Source organism: Centruroides sculpturatus, unplaced genomic scaffold, assembly GCF_000671375.1.
Source record: "Centruroides sculpturatus isolate CEXI.00-Female unplaced genomic scaffold, Cexi_2.0 scaffold1168, whole genome shotgun sequence".
In the NCBI taxonomy this organism is placed as follows: Eukaryota; Metazoa; Arthropoda; class Arachnida; order Scorpiones; family Buthidae; genus Centruroides; species Centruroides sculpturatus.
The window spans coordinates 149,229-165,925 of record NW_019385306.1 but is presented as its reverse complement, the minus strand read 5'-3'; the positions used below and the strand labels follow the sequence as shown (position 1 = coordinate 165,925).

The 16,697-nt window shown below is 30.6% G+C and overlaps 1 protein-coding gene across 1 annotated transcript; it reads right to left on the bottom strand.

The window, feature by feature from the left end:
• Window positions 1–3,997: 3,997 nt before the first annotated feature.
• LOC111637430 (pre-mRNA-splicing factor 18-like) lies at window positions 3,998–16,545 on the bottom strand. The gene is made up of 7 exons (XM_023382916.1): window positions 16,418–16,545; window positions 16,241–16,345; window positions 16,092–16,163; window positions 9,304–9,567; window positions 4,476–4,544; window positions 4,166–4,378; window positions 3,998–4,090 (listed from the first exon to the last, which is right to left on the bottom strand). Exons 1-7 carry the CDS (start codon window positions 16,478–16,480, stop codon window positions 3,998–4,000), a joined length of 879 nt encoding a protein of 292 aa, XP_023238684.1. The 5' UTR covers window positions 16,481–16,545.
• Window positions 16,546–16,697: the final 152 nt, after the last annotated feature.

Sequence of the window (16,697 nt, the reverse complement as noted above, 5' to 3'; positions counted from 1 at the left end):
GGATGACTACATAAACATGTCACATATCGAAAAAGAAATAATAGAATTTTATCGATGTACGTAAATTACATGATTAATACATTCAGTATTGAAAAGAAAATAGTATAACCGTTGTATGTAAATAGTAATATACAGTATAAATAGTTTTCGGCTAGTTAAGCCTAGTTAGGCTTAACTAGTAAACATGTTTTTTTCCATGCTGTTTCAAAGTTCGGAACGAAAACTGACTGATTACAAGTATAGGTTATAATAAAATCTTGTTCTATAGCCAATCTACATCTGTGGAATCCACGTCATGTGGACTACGTTACGCGAGCAAACGTTGTGTAGTTTGCATCTGCTTCGTGCCCGCATAGCTTACCTAGCAAAAATGGCTCATAGCATCATGGGAAAAAAGGCGGGGCTTAGGAGCGCGAGCGAGCGTACGCTAGCTCCCACATCCTGTAGTTTGCGGCGGCTCTAAGGTCTTGGGTTTGAGTGGGGGGAGGGGGCTTGTCAATGATCCTGGCCTGGGGGCCCTGCTGTAGGGTATGGGGCTGTGAGGTCCATACCACATCCAACCAATCCTTCATGTCCATCAGCCATTTGCATTACATCAGACATGGATATCCTTTGGCACTATTTTCTGCTTAAAAATCACATATGATAATAACTTTGGTCCATCATCTAACACTGCAAACATGACTATGATATGAGATTTTTTCATTTCCACTTGTATTTATCAAAAAAAAATTGCATCAATGTCATCCACTATAGTATTTTCTGGCATGACAAAATATACTGGAATTTCATCAGCATTGGCAATTTTACTCAACAAATACTGATGTTCCTTTTGCAGTTGAATGACATAACATTGATAGGCCATCAACTTTTCTTCAAAAGCATTAAGCAAACACTACTAGTATTTCTGACAGCAGAGTGAAAATCCAAATCAGTGCAAAAATCTCTGATACTAACCAAAGTTTGCTTTGAACTCTGGCATGCTGTGAAGAATTGTAGTATGTGTACTGTACATACCAATATTTTTTCATCAAGGAGATGGGAAAACATATAAAAACACTGACCTTGGAATGTTCTTTTATTGAATGATTTTCAATACTTTCAACAAAATTATCACATAATTGGAAGACCCTTGTCATTACATATCTGTCAAATCTGCTTGTTTTTAGACCTCTGAAAGCCTTAGGCTGTGGCCTTGCAGATGTAAGTGAGTGAATTTTCCAGAACAAGATGTTAACAAGCAAGAGAATGTGATGTCAGATTAAGACAATTTTTGCTTTCTCATTTTCACTAATATTGTCAAGCAGCAATATAAATTTTTCCTTATCATTCAGGAGTGGTAGAAAGAAAGCATATCTTAGAATTGTGTGTTTTTAAATTTAAGTAAAATGATTTTTGAATTTCCTTAAACATGGAATTAGAAAATCATTTGACTCAAATTTAAAACACGTAGTTCTGAGACAGTTTGTCTGTCAACATGTTGAGCCTCATTTTTTCAACATAATCTGTGTATGCATTTTTCCTTGCCTAAGAACTACATAAAAGAAATATCACATTGGCAACATTTGAGCAGAGTAGAACAGATCTCTATTGGCAAGACAAGATGTTGCAGTAATGCTACATATAAGGGTCGTACTATATGCAGGTTAGAAAGAACTTGTTTGCATATAACCCTATACTTTCAGAAGTAGAAATTAAAAATATATATATCATACTACATTCAGAGCAATATGGTAATATCTAGTGGGGCATTACATATCTCGAAAGATCATTTTAGAGTTGAGATAAGATGTTGAAGACAGAGATAATCCTTGAAAAACTAGCAACAAGTTATGTAACTTTTCTACATGTCATGAGATTTTATTTAAAAGATAACTTTTATGCTGTATTATTAATCATAATGAATAAAATTGTGTGGTTACTTAACTCTTTGTGTTGCATAATAGATTTCTAAATTCTTTAACTGTAATATTATTTAAGTACTTTTAGATTTTAAATGTTGCAATTTGTAAGAAATTGAATGTTATGAGATTTTTATAAAAAATTGTTATAAAAAACCTTTTTATATTATTAATTATTATAAAATAGGAAAAAGCTTTATTTTGAGAGTAGAGATGAGTTTTATAAAAAAAACAAAAACTGTAGATACTAATATTATAAAAACTGTAGATACTATTATTAGATACTAATAATAAGTAAAATTTTCATTAAATCCAATCTCTGTAGAGATATGAAACAAGACACCCATCAATGTTTAACCACCAAAATTTAATAGATTGATGCCCCTTACACACAAGCTATCATGCCAAATTTCATTTCTTAATCTTTATCCCATCCTGAGATATTAAATGGAATAGATGCCAATACACATACATGGAACTTTTTTGTCTTGTTTTTTACTTTTTTGGGTCCAGGGGGTCTCAAAACATGGAGATTTGTAAAAAACTCAGGTCAATTTTGACATGATTTCCACACTTTCCCTTATTATGTATATATAACAGTGAGGAAAGTAACAAGATGTTTGGTAATCCTAATTAGAAATGACAACAGTTAAATTAGATCATTGACACAAGTTATGCCAAATTAATTATTTGTTATAAAATCCAATACTAATAATGTTATATGAATTTTATACAAGGTTTAATTTATTCATTTTTATTTTTATTGAATGTGGTTGTTTATGAAATTCAAACCTTGAACAGAAAACGTACTCGGCAAATTAATATTCAAAAAAATCAACGGATAAGGTGTTCATTTTTTTGAAATTCAAACCACCAAAATCATTTATAATAAATTTCTAATTTTTTCATATTATTTATGATAAACATTTTTTGAAAAAACACAAGTTCTATCTTCAAATTGTTATTAAAATCTATTAGAATTAACTCTTTGTGTTGCATAATAGATTTCTAAATTCGTTAATTGTATTTTAAGTACTTTTAGATTTTAAATGTTGCAATTTGTAAGAAATTGGATATGTTGTTACTATCTAAAAGATTAGTAAGCAGTTTGTTTACTCAATCTAAACTTATTGGTCCTAAAACATTTATCTTAGTAAAAAATATAGTTTCAATATTTTGAAATGAAAGTCATTGATTAGACATCTCCGAAACAACCAAATGAAATCCAGAATAAGTTATTCAATGAAACACTGGCAAGAAAACCTCACACAGGACTGTAATGGGCAAAGGACTTACTACTGGATTTGTAGATAATAACAATGATAAATTCTAAATGACTTGAAAAAATGACCAACTGGCATGCAATGGCTCATTTTGCAGCATCAACAGTTCTGGAATAAATAAGTATTTTTCTCTTGAATGCTATCTATGGAAATGTTAATTAGTAATACATACAGAATATTAATGTCATGTTTAGTGATAGATCTCATTTACTCTATCTTTAGACACCAATAATGAATCAAAGATGGCTGCTCCCACTCAATAAGTAAGTTATATATTAATTACAAATAGGAAGGCATATATTATAATAATCTATTAACACACAGCTATCAGCTATGTAAAATACTATATAAATTTAAGGATAAATTTGTGGAAATGAGCAAAAACTTCTGTAATGCTACTCACACTCATAATTAATCTCTCAGCAGATTCATTGCAGTTATGTAGCATTTACACTACTTATGTTCAAATAGAACTGTCGAGTCTTCCAAACATAGCAATGATCTTACTAGTTAATACTGTTTTGTTGCTTGAAATTGTAAGCGATATTAACTGACCTCATTTGATTGCAGCCAGTATATATTTAGAATTTTAAAATGTTTTCATGTTTTAAGGACAATGTTCCTATCATATAACAGTTCTCATATACAAAATGGTTGCAAATAATCTGTTATTTGTTATTGCTTAAAATCATTTTCTGCCCATTAGCATCAATGGCAATTTACCATTAACTGAAGTGATTTGAAACAATATTTTTACTACGGTGTTACAGGGTAATTGGAAAATTTTATCTTATAAATATAAATTCTCCAAGTTTACNGGCCGGTACGGGCGTGAATGCCAACCATGGTGACGCCGATGGGCCAGGGTGCGTTGCCAATGGCCATCTGCAGATAGGTGTCATTAGCCTAAAAAAGAGATTTATCAGCGTATTAATCGATGTAAATAAACATCTTATTTGTCAGAATGTACAGAAGTCATACTTTGACGTAATCTCTATCCAGCATATACTTTGCTATGTGTACCAGATGTTCTAAAATATCTTCGTGAATAGTCTTGTTCTTCAACCTCTTGAATAACGGCCCGATGTAAGACTGCGTTTGTGTGTAGGTGGCTGATGCCAATTTTCCCTTCATGCACATTTTCTCACTTTCCGTTCTCGCATTCAGTTTCTGACCCCACAGTTGAAGGATGAACTGTCCACAAATTAAAACATTTTTTATTTTATTCCTGTTATATTGTCTTATAATCTATAATAATTACAATTTAATTCTAAAAAGAATAAAGCCATACCTTTAAAAAGGTAAGAATTACTTTAATATCGTGGTTATCGTTTCCTCTGCCAAAATTTTTGGCCATATCCTGTAAAATTAAGATGTTTGAAAAAATATATTTAGTTTTAACTTAAATGATAAATTATTCAAGACATAAATTACTTGGAAGTTTTTTAATGTATATTTTTTTTTAATGAAAATTTAGTATCTGAAATATAAGTAATTTACAGTATTAGACTGGATCTTAGTCCAAAAGAAAATTTATGGAGCATAATAACAAAAATAGTTTATGGTCAAAACAAGCATTATTATAAAGTAAACCAGTTAAAATTACCAACTATGGTTGCTTGAGAAAATATTGAAGTGAAACAATTGCAAAAATCTATTCAAACTATGCCTGATAGATTGTTTGATGTTATTCAAATGAAAGAAGGTCCAACTAAATATCAAATGGTATGAATTTTTCCAAAAATATTGTGTCCTTATAATTATGTTACATTTATAAATGCAATTAATTTCAAAAACAGTTTAAAATTATTTTAATTATCAAACATTAATGACAATGATTTTTAACATTGATTTGTGTTTATTGTTATGTATCTAAAATTTCAAAAGTATATTACAAATTGAAGTTGAGTAATTAAAACTAAATTGTTGTCCTCACAATCTAAATATATAAAATTACTTGTCCTGACTGAGTCAATCACTCAGTCAGGACAAGTAATTCATCATCGCCCAGAGCAAACCGCTGAACCTAGAGGTGAAATTTTGTACACAGTTAAGATATGCACACTAAGAAGGGATTTTTGGAAATTCCCCCGCGGGGGAGAAGGAGAGTTTTTAACCTAAAGAACAGCTTCTACTGTACTATTTTGGATGTGATTTTTTGTTTTCAACTACGTTTAGTCTTCATTGAGTACTTAGGTGTATTAAATTGATAACATTTCAGACATTATAAATATTTTTATATATTTCGATTTTTTAACCAAATGTTCGAACTGTTTTAAATTCAAATTTGTTATTGCATATTGGTTTGATTATAGAACAATTGTAAACGTTCCAGAGAATTGATCAAATTGAAAATAGTTTGTTTGATTCTCAGCAATTCTCATCATTCTCAGCAGTAGGTGTTATATAACAATTACTACGGTTGTTGAAATACTGAATATAAATGGGGTTTGCTTGCAAAATCTGCATGGGCAAAGTTGTGGGTAACAGCTAGTTACATTATAAGATTGAAAATGAAAGCCAACAACTGTAAAAGCATCAGTTTATACTTATTATTTTAAGCTTGCGTACCTTTCTAAAAGTTCTGCCTTTGTCCCTGTTATCTTGTCTCCTAATTCATTTAATTTCTTTTGTAATTCAGCAACTGTTACATTCTTTAATTCGCCTATGAAAAATTCCTGGCATGTCCTTCCCCACACTACATTACTAGAATTTAATCTCATTTTGAAGTTAAAGTAATTTGAAAACTTAGCCAAAAAAGTTATTCTGTCATATTATTATTTTTTAGTAAAACTCACACGATATTGATTCACAAAATGCTCTGGCAATGATAAAGTTGACCAGCAACATCATACTTCCTATTATAATACATTACACCTTTTCCCAATAATGATGAATCTAACATATTTTTATGGCAAATTGTTATCGTCGATAAGACTATAGACTTTTCAGATATCAATTCATTTATTTTGGTAAATTCATACTAATTTATGTTTTATACAAATAAATATAGTTACACAGCATTCAATCTTGAATGCTGTGTAATCATAGACTTGCATAAAATACTGTTTATGCAAGTCTATGTTTAAAATTAAATAATATATTGTTTTTAAAACTGAAATTATTACTTTGAAAAAAATAAAATTTATAAACTCGTGCAAGTCATTTCAATGACAATGATAACGAATTAGTCTAATGAAAACAATGAATCAAACTAGATTATAAAATTACATTTTTCATTTTTATGAGGACAATTTCAATTTGAATGTTATTAGTATTCAATAAACTTAGATGTGTCCATTTAATGATACATTCCTTATTAATAATCAATAAACGAAGTGGTTTTTTTTTCTTAAACAAATGCATCTGTTCACAGATGACGCAATAAAGGCATTGGTCCAATATTTTGGAGACCCAGATCAATCCAGGCAGAGAACCTTGGGAATTTTTCATAGACAGGCTGTGCCAATGTCATGTCCTATCCTTTACCGCCCAGTCACCAAACTGCTCCATTTATCTTCCAATAAATAAGAATACAAAAACAAACAGGAATAAAAACTAAAGATGGACAAATATTACCTTTCCTGAATTCAAATATTAACTGGATCTCAGATACCTTGAATACTTAGTGAACTTAATTACATTACATAACATAACAGTAAATTATTAGATTCTGATGAAACCATGTTGTAGTTTACTTTGCTTTATACAGACACAATAAAGTGACTTTTTCCAAAACACTTGGCAGATTGTTCATCTCTTTATTCAGTTGGGACACTAGTTACAGGTCGCGTTTCAGGCATTAGCTCTCTTCAGCCAACTAAACGTTAAAATCAAACATGAGAAAATTTACATATACATACACGAATTAAACATTCTGTAGATATAACACATTTAAAAAACATACCTTAAAAGTACAGATTACAAACGTATAGATGACGTACATAATGGACTGTATCAGATTCCATAGATCAAGTGAAGAATGAACAGATTGGCCAGTCTCGAATCTCGAGATGAATAATCTACCAAGTGTTTTGAAAAAAGTCACTTTATTGTGTCTGTATAAAGTAAATTATTAACTAAATAGCTAAATATTTATTACAAGCTGTTACCCGCAACTTTGCCCGTGCAGATTTTGCAAGCAAACCCCATTTATATTCAGTATTTCAACAACCATAGTAATTGTCATATAACACCTACCACTGAGAATGATGAGAATTGCTGAGAATCAAACTATTTTCAATTTGATAAATTCTCTGGAATGTTTACAATCATTCTATAATCGAACCTATTATGCAATAACAAATTCAAATTTAAAACAGTTTGAACATTTGGTTAAAACATCAAAATATATAAAAATATTTATAACAATGTCTGAAATATTATCAATTTAATACACCTAAGTACTCAATGAAAACTAAATGTAGTTGAAAACAAAAAAAATTGCATCTAAAATAGTACAGTAGAAGCTGTTCTTCAGGTTAGCCTTAATCCTTTCCCTCTCCCCCACAGGGGAATTTCGAAAAATTTCATTCTTAGTGTGCATTTTCATGACGTACCCTAACTGTGTACAAAATTTCATCTCTAGGTTCAGCAGTTTGCTCTGGGCAATGATGAATCAATTCACTCAATCAGTCACTCAGTCAGTCAGGACAAGTAATTTTATATATTTAGATTGAATTTTTTTTACTTATTTCAATATATTAATAAACTAAAACAAAAAGTAAAAACAAAAAATAATTTATTAAACTTTATGAAATGAAACTTCAAAACTTTTCATTTTGAACTGGAGTTTCAAAGCAGAATTTTTTAACTCAGCTACAATAGATAATAAATAATTGTTCTCATTCTCACCTGCTGCAGATTTTTATTTAAGAAAACAAAAATTCAAAAACTTTTGGGATCTAGTCTGCTTCCTTTCCAGTCATAAATTAAATCTAAGATACCGAAGAAGCTGTATGCAGGAAAATACAAGGAAATGCCATTGACACAAAAATAATTTCTTTGTTTAAACTTCAAAATGTTAATAAAACATTTGATGAGAAATATTGTTTATAGGATTGTCTATAATACATATAGTACATGTTAATAAATGATTAACAAGCAATTATTTATTGTGACATCGTCACAATGCCCAGCTGCAATTTTTAATCATATTTTTAATTTATTTAATTTAAAATATCTGTTCTCCACCTTCAAATTAGCAGTGCCTTGCCCCTTTACATCATACTTTTCCTTTAACAATATAGTTGTGGCAGTCATCTATTAACTGCTTTCAGGGGAAGTTTTGAATTGAAATAACAAGATTTTTGGTTTGCATTGGATGTTCATATATAGTTAATCAGGGCCCCTCTTGCCCCTAAGGTTTCCATATCTGATCTTGTCTTTCATCTACCTAACTCCATTCTCAAGGTTAGGGACAAACAGACAACAGTGGGAATTTCTAGATCTACAATTTTTTCAAACTGCAGCCCAATTATTCAAATATTTTAAATTTTTTGTTAGCCTCCCTTCTGGGTACTTCTTGATTGAAGGTATAGCACTATATTGGAGTATTTGACTATTTTTTATCAACATAATATTCTAGATCTCAAATCTCAAATACTTCCTAGTATTAAATTATTTATTCATCTATTGTAATTGAGTTACTTTCTAGTATTCAAGTGAATACTTGAATAGTATTTGCAGATAGTATAAATAGTATAGTACTTGTTCATCTTTAATAAAAATTATATATGCCTGGTAAAGTTAATTAAATTAAGTTTTGTATTCACATTCCATACTTACATAAAATAACATTTTAAAACATATTTAGCTTTAAAAATTCCTTTGTTCCAAACTACCAATCTAGTATTTGGAAATTTCCAGAAAAATAAATCAATTCTCCAAGTTTACATAAAATATAAGTTTCCCTGATAACCCTAATAATAGTTTTCATATTTACTATTAATGTCTCTGATGGGGTTACAGAAACCTGAAGCATTAGAAAGAGTGAGAAATTTCAACTCCAAAAGCCAATTCAAAGTTGGCAGTGTTGTTGTTTCTTGTGTGTTAAATAAAGACCAATTTGTTGCAAATTTAAATTTATACAAATCTTAATATAATGCTTTAATATTTACCTTTATTTCTTCCAAAGTAGTTCCAGCATCTTCAAATTTGACATCATTAACAGATTTTCCACTTTCTGTCTTTCCTTGTGATTTCAGAATTTCATCCAAATAAGCCTGATCAACCCTTTCCATCGCCTCTTGAAAGTCATTTCTAAATCCACGATCGACTTCAGGTTCCAAAATTTCTAAACGTCTTAATCGCTGAAATGCTTCCTGTTCAGTTTCGCCAAAGAAAAGTATTGGTTCTCCTCTTTCCTTTAATCTTCTAATCACCTTTATAATTTTAAACATATTTTAAAACTTTATAATTTTGTGCATAATAATTATAAAATTGAAAATTAAAGTTGATCATATGTGTCCTAATCAATTATACTGTACTAATGCTATATCAATTATGCTGTATATGTCCTAATCAATTATGTTAATAGAATGTACAGGTATACCTCGCCTTACGTCGGTAATTGGTTCCAGGAGAGGCAACTTAAGTTGAAAAACGACATAAGTCGAATTTACTTGTCTCCGTATTTACTTGTCACTAGGCTAAACCACAAATAACCATTCCCAGTTCTGTGTTTTATTTATAAATGCATTTTTAATAATATATGGTTAATAAGAATCTATTTTAAGCTTACAAACAGTTTTTAATATAGTACAGAAAAAAGTGATCTAAATTTATTAATTCATGTACGTATAGTACATACTTGTAAATGTACATGTTTACAATTTGGCGATGTTTATAGTATATTGCAGACCCTTTATTTGTGAATGTGGTTTGCTCTAAGACATTATAAAATAAGATGATTTTGTAAGGTTAAATAACAAATACAGTTATTAAAATTATCTTGCGACAGTAGAAAATAAACTAATTTATATTAAATTTACCAATATCGAGTGGCGCTGACAACGATGCCAAATGGTAGATATTGGAGCTACCGTGGAAAACACCAATATTGAGTACTTAAAGACCGCTAAATAAGACAACAACACAGAAACACAGATGTTTTCATGTTTCATTCTCTAGGATTTATGATGACTATATCAACATTTACTGTAAATGTACATATTTTAATATGATATTATGTGCTTTAATGCTTTTCTAGCGATATTATGACTTCAATATTTGTGACGGACGGACGTAAAGTCAAATAAATTGACTTAAACTTGATTTTTATTTTTTGGTATATTTTTTGTATATATTATTCTGTATATTTTTTGTATTATAACAATGTATAATCGAGAACAACGTAACTCGAGGTATACCTGTACTAAAATCAGTCTTGACTGATTTTAGTACATACTATTCACTTAAAATTCTATTCTGTAAATCTTCAATATTTACATTAAATATAATGATAAATTTTCTATACTTTTCCTTCTACTTTCTTTTTCTAAAAAGAAAAACTAGAACAAATCTTACATAGATAAGTTCAAAATGTTTCACTTCATGTAAATTGTTTAAATATAAGGTGTAATCAAAAACGAACTGGATTAGTCTATTAAGATTTCAATACTTAACTAATTTAAGTCTGGCTGGCCCTTCTTAGTAGTCCCCTCTGCATTCATACAGCAATCTCAAGTCTTTGAAGCTATTGCTTTGAAAATTTCCTATTGTAATTTAAACTGGTTCTCCTCCATCATATGGAAACATTGTTCCTAGAATTTCAACTTCATTCTGGAGAAGTTACAAGAAGCTAAATGCAGGAAGTAAAGAAGATGGGAAAGGACTGACATATTGGTTTTTTGCAAAAAATGCTCATGTTTTGAAGGCTGTTTATGTGGAAGCATTATCATGATCAAGGGAGCAGGTTCTGTTTGGACCATCTTTTGTGACAAATATCCTTATGAATCATCTTAAACATTAAATCTGAATTCACTGTCTGACCAGGAGAAACAATAGAATTATTCACCAGGAATTTATGATTAAAAAAAAATCAACAATCTCTCTGGGTCATGCTTCTGACTTGTCTTGCTTTTTTGGGTTTGGGAGATTGTGGTCTTGCCCATAGCAGCAAAGTCTCTTAAAGTACTTCAAGGGTATATGTGACATATTCCTCAAGCTTAACACAAAATTTAACTTTTTTCTTTTTGCTCAATTTTCAAGTTCATTCTCAAAATTGCAGCACGACACTAATACATTACAAAATTATATGTAGCAAACATTTCAATTTGAAAAACTCAACATCATTTGGCAGACTGACACATTAAAGTAATCCCTGGTAATAAAAAGACTGTACATCACAATATTGTTGAACAGTGTGAATAGTCCAGTTTCTTTTTGATTGCACCCCACTTACACATTGTTCTCCATGGTTTTTTATTCTTTGTATAGGAAATAAAACAATGAATAAAAAAATCAATTAACTAAATTGCTGGATCTTTTTCAACTTATTTTAAGACTGAATTAATTACCAAAATCTGGTTTAATAGTAAACATTTGTGTCTCCATCTTATATAAAGATAGTATGGCTCCCAAATTTCAAGGAGTGTTTCATAAGAAAATAAATAGAACTGAATATACTATGACCTATATTTTTATATCTACAGAATGTCCTACAAAAGTCATTAATGTTACCATTTACAAGTCTCTAATACTCATTGAAGCATAAGGGCAACATCTGTACTTTTCCAGTTGGCATAAGTTTATATTGGTTACTTATAAGCCAGAAATAATTTTGTTCTCTTAGAATATTTTTGAATTGTTTGTTGACACAAATATCCAAAACTTGGGAGTTGGAAGGACATCATGCTTGGGAAAATCTCAAAATCTGTGTTCTTCTCTCCAATAACTTTCTTCACATCATTGGTCACCACAGAAAGCATCTAGTATAAGCTTGGCTTTCTGTCTCAACAAAGTCCCTGGTCTGCATGTCCATCATGGTCCCCACATGGTAGTGACTGACTGGACCCTAGTCAGAAGGTCCAGTATAAAGATGGCCAGCTTGTATTTTTGACAGTTTCCAGCACGGAAAAAAAGCCCAATTGGAATTCTGAGTGTGATTTACGATAAAAAACTTCAGGGTTAATTTGCTAATATTAGTCTTGCAATTAAGCTGTTTTGTACAGTGCCAGTAACTGTTTATTTGGCTGAGAGATCTTTCAGTAAACTGGTAAATTCACTGAAGACATGACAAAGAAACTCAACTGGTCAGGAGTGACTAAATATCCTAACAATTTTATGCATTGAAAATGATTTAGTTAAACAAACAAATTTTAGTGATATAATTGAAAAATTTGCTTCAGCAAAAGCCAGAAAATTTGCTGCGAAATAATTTAATCGATAGTTTCTTGTTGATGTGCTTTGTTTTTCAATTTCTGACATTCTTTCAGTTCTTGTGTTGGTTCCTATTTTGTTTTTGATGTCATGTTTGTCATTTTAAAATTTGTCAGTGTAATTCCTCTATTGTTTCTAATAAATCTGATCTATGTTTTTGTAAATGCATGCTTAATTTGTGAATAAAAATAATATTTTTTGTCATTTAGCTGCCTTATCTTGTCCCAAAGAAGCTGCGGGGGCCAAGTTGTTAGGTCCTTCGTCTGACACCACTAAGAGCAGCCGCAAACTAGCACTTTGCGAGAGCAAAACGCTAGCAAACATGCGCTAGCACAACCGATGACATCGAAGGCTCCGCCCCTTTCTTCTTGCTCGTGCTGTTTTTCCTTCGCTAGCGCAGTGATACGAGAGTACGCTCGCTGTTCACAGAATTCAACAACTAGAGCATTTACGCTAGCAAGAGAGAGCGGGGAAGACAGATGACTGCATAAACATGTCATATATCGAAAAGGAAATAGAATTTTATCGATGTACGTAAATTACATGATTAATACATTCAGTATTGAAAAGAAAATAGTATAACCGTTGTATGTAAATAGTAATATACAGTATAAATAGTTTTCGGCTAGTTAAGCCTAGTTAGGCTTAACTAGTAAACATGTTTTTTTCCATGCTGTTTCAAAGTTCGGAACGAAAACTGACTGATTACAAGTATAGGTTATAATAAAATCTTGTTCTATAGCCAATCTACATCTGTGGAATCCACGTCATGTGGACTACGTTACGCGAGCAAACGTTGTGTAGTTTGCATCTGCTTCGTGCCCGCATAGCTTACCTAGCAAAAATGGCTCATAGCATCATGGGAAAAAAGGCGGGGCTTAGGAGCGCGAGCGAGCGTACGCTAGCTCCCACATCCTGTAGTTTGCGGCGGCTCTAAGGTCTTGGGTTTGAGTGGGGGGAGGGGGCTTGTCAATGATCCTGGCCTGGGGGCCCTGCTGTAGGGTATGGGGCTGTGAGGTCCATACCACATCCAACCAATCCTTCATGTCCATCAGCCATTTGCATTACATCAGACATGGATATCCTTTGGCACTATTTTCTGCTTAAAAATCACATATGATAATAACTTTGGTCCATCATCTAACACTGCAAACATGACTATGATATGAGATTTTTTCATTTCCACTTGTATTTATCAAAAAAAAATTGCATCAATGTCATCCACTATAGTATTTTCTGGCATGACAAAATATACTGGAATTTCATCAGCATTGGCAATTTTACTCAACAAATACTGATGTTCCTTTTGCAGTTGAATGACATAACATTGATAGGCCATCAACTTTTCTTCAAAAGCATTAAGCAAACACTACTAGTATTTCTGACAGCAGAGTGAAAATCCAAATCAGTGCAAAAATCTCTGATACTAACCAAAGTTTGCTTTGAACTCTGGCATGCTGTGAAGAATTGTAGTATGTGTACTGTACATACCAATATTTTTTCATCAAGGAGATGGGAAAACATATAAAAACACTGACCTTGGAATGTTCTTTTATTGAATGATTTTCAATACTTTCAACAAAATTATCACATAATTGGAAGACCCTTGTCATTACATATCTGTCAAATCTGCTTGTTTTTAGACCTCTGAAAGCCTTAGGCTGTGGCCTTGCAGATGTAAGTGAGTGAATTTTCCAGAACAAGATGTTAACAAGCAAGAGAATGTGATGTCAGATTAAGACAATTTTTGCTTTCTCATTTTCACTAATATTGTCAAGCAGCAATATAAATTTTTCCTTATCATTCAGGAGTGGTAGAAAGAAAGCATATCTTAGAATTGTGTGTTTTTAAATTTAAGTAAAATGATTTTTGAATTTCCTTAAACATGGAATTAGAAAATCATTTGACTCAAATTTAAAACACGTAGTTCTGAGACAGTTTGTCTGTCAACATGTTGAGCCTCATTTTTTCAACATAATCTGTGTATGCATTTTTCCTTGCCTAAGAACTACATAAAAGAAATATCACATTGGCAACATTTGAGCAGAGTAGAACAGATCTCTATTGGCAAGACAAGATGTTGCAGTAATGCTACATATAAGGGTCGTACTATATGCAGGTTAGAAAGAACTTGTTTGCATATAACCCTATACTTTCAGAAGTAGAAATTAAAAATATATATATCATACTACATTCAGAGCAATATGGTAATATCTAGTGGGGCATTACATATCTCGAAAGATCATTTTAGAGTTGAGATAAGATGTTGAAGACAGAGATAATCCTTGAAAAACTAGCAACAAGTTATGTAACTTTTCTACATGTCATGAGATTTTATTTAAAAGATAACTTTTATGCTGTATTATTAATCATAATGAATAAAATTGTGTGGTTACTTAACTCTTTGTGTTGCATAATAGATTTCTAAATTCGTTAATTGTATTTTAAGTACTTTTAGATTTTAAATGTTGCAATTTGTAAGAAATTGGATATGTTGTTACTATCTAAAAGATTAGTAAGCAGTTTGTTTACTCAATCTAAACTTATTGGTCCTAAAACATTTATCTTAGTAAAAAATATAGTTTCAATATTTTGAAATGAAAGTCATTGATTAGACATCTCCGAAACAACCAAATGAAATCCAGAATAAGTTATTCAATGAAACACTGGCAAGAAAACCTCACACAGGACTGTAATGGGCAAAGGACTTACTACTGGATTTGTAGATAATAACAATGATAAATTCTAAATGACTTGAAAAAATGACCAACTGGCATGCAATGGCTCATTTTGCAGCATCAACAGTTCTGGAATAAATAAGTATTTTTCTCTTGAATGCTATCTATGGAAATGTTAATTAGTAATACATACAGAATATTAATGTCATGTTTAGTGATAGATCTCATTTACTCTATCTTTAGACACCAATAATGAATCAAAGATGGCTGCTCCCACTCAATAAGTAAGTTATATATTAATTACAAATAGGAAGGCATATATTATAATAATCTATTAACACACAGCTATCAGCTATGTAAAATACTATATAAATTTAAGGATAAATTTGTAGAAATGAGCAAAAACTTCTGTAATGCTACTCACACTCATAATTAATCTCTCAGCAGATTCATTGCAGTTATGTAGCATTTACACTACTTATGTTCAAATAGAACTGTCGAGTCTTCCAAACATAGCAATGATCTTACTAGTTAATACTGTTTTGTTGCTTGAAATTGTAAGCGATATTAACTGACCTCATTTGATTGCAGCCAGTATATATTTAGAATTTTAAAATGTTTTCATGTTTTAAGGACAATGTTCCTATCATATAACAGTTCTCATATACAAAATGGTTGCAAATAATCTGTTATTTGTTATTGCTTAAAATCATTTTCTGCCCATTAGCATCAATGGCAATTTACCATTAACTGAAGTGATTTGAAACAATATTTTTACTACGGTGTTACAGGGTAATTGGAAAATTTGATCTTATAAATATAAATAATAATAAAACATTTATAATCACCTCTTTCCTTGGTAATATTATATCTTCCTGATTATCTTTCTGTGTCTTTAGAGTATTTGTATTCCTACCACTCTGCAATTAAATAATTATTTTTCAAACTTTGTATGATTCAATTAACTTATATCATATAATAAATAAATAAACTATACATCATAATCATCATCATCTTTGTGTTTTTCTCTATGTTTAGCCCAATAATCTTCTTCCAAAGCATTGAGTAAATCTCCTCTCTTGAAATATTTCTTTGCTGGTTGCTACCAAAAAACATATAAAAATTTAAAGTTTTTCTATAATATATTACAACCATAACTTAATAAAAAGCTTACCAATAACTTCTTTTCTTCTAAAAGTTTTCTTTTCTTTTCAATTTCAGCCTTTAACACGTCCATTTCCTGCCAAACGTAAGACGCAACACAAACAACTCAGAGAGTCGCCATCTTGTTAAAATGCCAAATTACTAATAATATAATATTATTATTATAAAATTTAAAAATTATTAAATTATATATTAATATTATACACTAATTTTAAAATATTAAAAAGTTAATTAATTTTATTCAGAATTTAATTTCGCGGTGACCATTAATTTTAAATGAAATTTTGGCT